Below are 2645 nucleotides of genomic sequence, written 5' to 3'. Positions count from 1 at the left end.
ACACCACCACCTCATCCCCCTCAGCACAACATCCACTCATCTCTTAAACACCTCCAGGGACGGTAACTCAATGCCCTGCCTGGGCAGGCTGGCCCAATGCCTGACAACCCTCTCAGTAAAGAAATTCTTCCTGATGTCCAGCCTGAACCTCCTCTGGCACAACTTAAGGCAATTTCCCCTTGTCCTATTATTTGCCACTAGGGAGAACAGGCTGACCCCGCCTCGCTACACCCTCTTTTCAAGTAGTTCCAGAGAATGATGAGATCTTCCCTCAGTCTCCTCTTCTCCAGGCTAAACAGCCCCAGATGCCTCAGCTGTTCCTCATAGGACATATGTCCCAAACCCTTTACCAACTTGGTAGCCCACCTTGGTACCCTCTCCAGCACCTCAATGGCCCTCTTGCAGTGAGGGGCCCAAAACTGGACACCCCACTCAGGGTGTGGCCTCACCAAAGCCAAGCACAGGGACATGATCTCCTCCCTGCTCCTGCTGACAATACCATTCCTGACACAGGCCAGGATGCTGTTGGCCTTCTTGTCCCCCTGGGCACACTGCTGGCTCTTTTTCAGCCGGCTGTCCACCAACACCCCCAGGTCTCTCTCTGCCTGGCAGCTCTCCAGCCACTCCTCCCCAAGCCAGTAGCACTGGTGGGGGTTGTTGTGACTAAAGTGCAGGACTTGGCATTTGGCCTTACTGAAACTCATGGAATTGACCTTGGCCCAGCAATCCAGCCTGTCTAGATCCCACAGCAGAGCCTCCCTACCTTCCAGACACTTGCACCCAGCAGGGTGTCACCTGCAAACTTACTACAGGTGCATTCTATCCCCTTGCCAAAATCACTGCTAAAAGTTTAAAGCAGGAGTGGCTCCAGTACTGAGCCCTGGGGGACACCACTCGGATGTGACGCACACGTGATGCAGACCTAAGGGAGGTGGTGACCATGCAGCTCACAAGATACGAGGCAAGTGGGAGGAAAAAGGCAGTTGTAGTGTAACTGTCTCCTGCAAGCAGTTGCAAGTGGGGAGACTGACAGCAGCCAGGTCTTGCTGCGCCTTGTATCTACCTGACTAGTAAAGCAGGGGCTGCTGTGCAGGTGGCCACCTCCTGGGCCTTGAGTGAAGGAGGAAGACACCAAGCCCTGTCACATGCTGCCCTGATCACAGCACTCGGGTGCTAATGCGCTCACCAAGGCACCACCCTGCATTTTTGACCCCTACTCCGCTGAAGGGTTTGGGTGGTCCAAGTCCGTTTGGGAATGACAGGCTGTAACAAGGACTCACTTTGGTCAGTGGCAGACAGGTTGGTAATAAAACACCTTCCTTCTCCAGGAGCTGCCTCTCCTCCTCTGTCAGGACCAGCTCTGGGAAGTCAGACTAGAAAACAGCAAAAATACACCCACTGAGAATTCAAAGTAAAGGGAGTCGACCCCAGGGCAGAGAGGGCATGCAGAAAGCCTGCAGAACCAGGATCAGCCCTCCCAAAGCAGCACCCTGTTCTCCTCTGAGATATCACTCAAAGGAGCCAAGCCAGGAGAGAAGTGGAAATGTGAGCAGAAGCAAAGGCTGGGGCCCACACTCCTCCTAAAGCACGGCAGTCAGTACCTGCACAGTGATTCCGGGCACGAACTGGGGTCCAGCATCCACAGCAACAGCGACGGGCACACTGGAGGTCTGTTCCAGTACCTCACCTGTACCTTCCAAACCCATCCATGTCTCTGGGGAAGGAAAGCAGAGTCAGGCTGTGGGCCTCAGCAAGGCAGCACTCAACCAGCCAGCTTTGAGTAGCACGAAATCACAGTTTTATGGCAGCAGAAAGTCACCAAGCTCAGCTTTCTCCACTGCTGCCTGGCACCTTCCTGACAACCCCAACGTGGAACTGCTTTTCTGCCTGTTGCCAGGACAGAAACAGCTCACGCACAACCACTTACCAAGGTCAATGGAAACATCTCTTTCTGCCATTTCAGACCGCACACTTTGAAGCGTGGGCCAGTTCTGATGGAGAGAGTAGTTGTGATCAAACTGCACAATGTCTGAGCTCCGAGGGCTGCTGGCAAAGTCACTGCCAGGGCTGTGGGACAGATTCTGATCCTCAGAAACGCTGCTGTCACTGTCAGCAGGCGAGTAACCCTGCAGCACGTCTGGTTGGTCTTCAAAGGGGCTCAGCAGGGAGCTGATGAAATCATCCATCTCCTTGTTCAGGAGCTGCAGAGAAAAAGCTTGTAACAACCATGGGACCAAACCTCCCCACAACTCAATGGCAATTCTTCCTGAAGGACTCACCTCAGGCTCTGGCAGGTCCCAGTCTTCCAGCAGACTGTTCTCCCGCCCTGGGATTTCAGGGCAGGGACCATCATCCTTCAGGAGGAAGTCAAGCAGGTCCTCATCTGCCAGGACGGCCAATTCCTCTGGGTGTGACATCTGAGCAAGACACTCAAAGTGAGCCCCAAGGCCCCAAGGGAGATGCCAGTACTCCTCTGGGATGTCACTCATTCCATACTAACAAAGCCTCCACGTGCAACAGCCACAGCTGCCAGGGCCCTGCTGCAACAACCAGGTCATGAGTGACATCCCAGCAGGGCTGTTACCAGCACCAGCGGCCCCATCAGACCACTAGGACCCAGCCAGAGGCCTGGCTCCACCCAGAAT

At 54.7% G+C, this 2645-nt stretch overlaps 1 protein-coding gene across 1 annotated transcript in view; it reads right to left on the bottom strand.

Annotated features, from left to right (window-relative positions):
• LOC104272736 (cyclic AMP-responsive element-binding protein 3-like) overlaps nt 1–2417 on the bottom strand; it is a 4559-nt gene extending 2142 nt beyond the window's left edge. Inside the window, 4 exon segments of the mRNA XM_009867810.1 lie at nt 1281–1373; nt 1602–1714; nt 1928–2201; nt 2280–2417. Coding sequence (XP_009866112.1) covers nt 1281–1373; nt 1602–1714; nt 1928–2201; nt 2280–2417 — 618 coding nt within the window.
• Nucleotides 2418–2645: the final 228 nt, after the last annotated feature.

This window comes from Apaloderma vittatum, unplaced genomic scaffold (assembly GCF_000703405.1).
Source record: "Apaloderma vittatum isolate BGI_N311 unplaced genomic scaffold, ASM70340v1 scaffold5234, whole genome shotgun sequence".
Taxonomy (NCBI): Eukaryota; Metazoa; Chordata; class Aves; order Trogoniformes; family Trogonidae; genus Apaloderma; species Apaloderma vittatum.
This window is presented reverse-complemented; position numbering and strand designations above follow the sequence as displayed.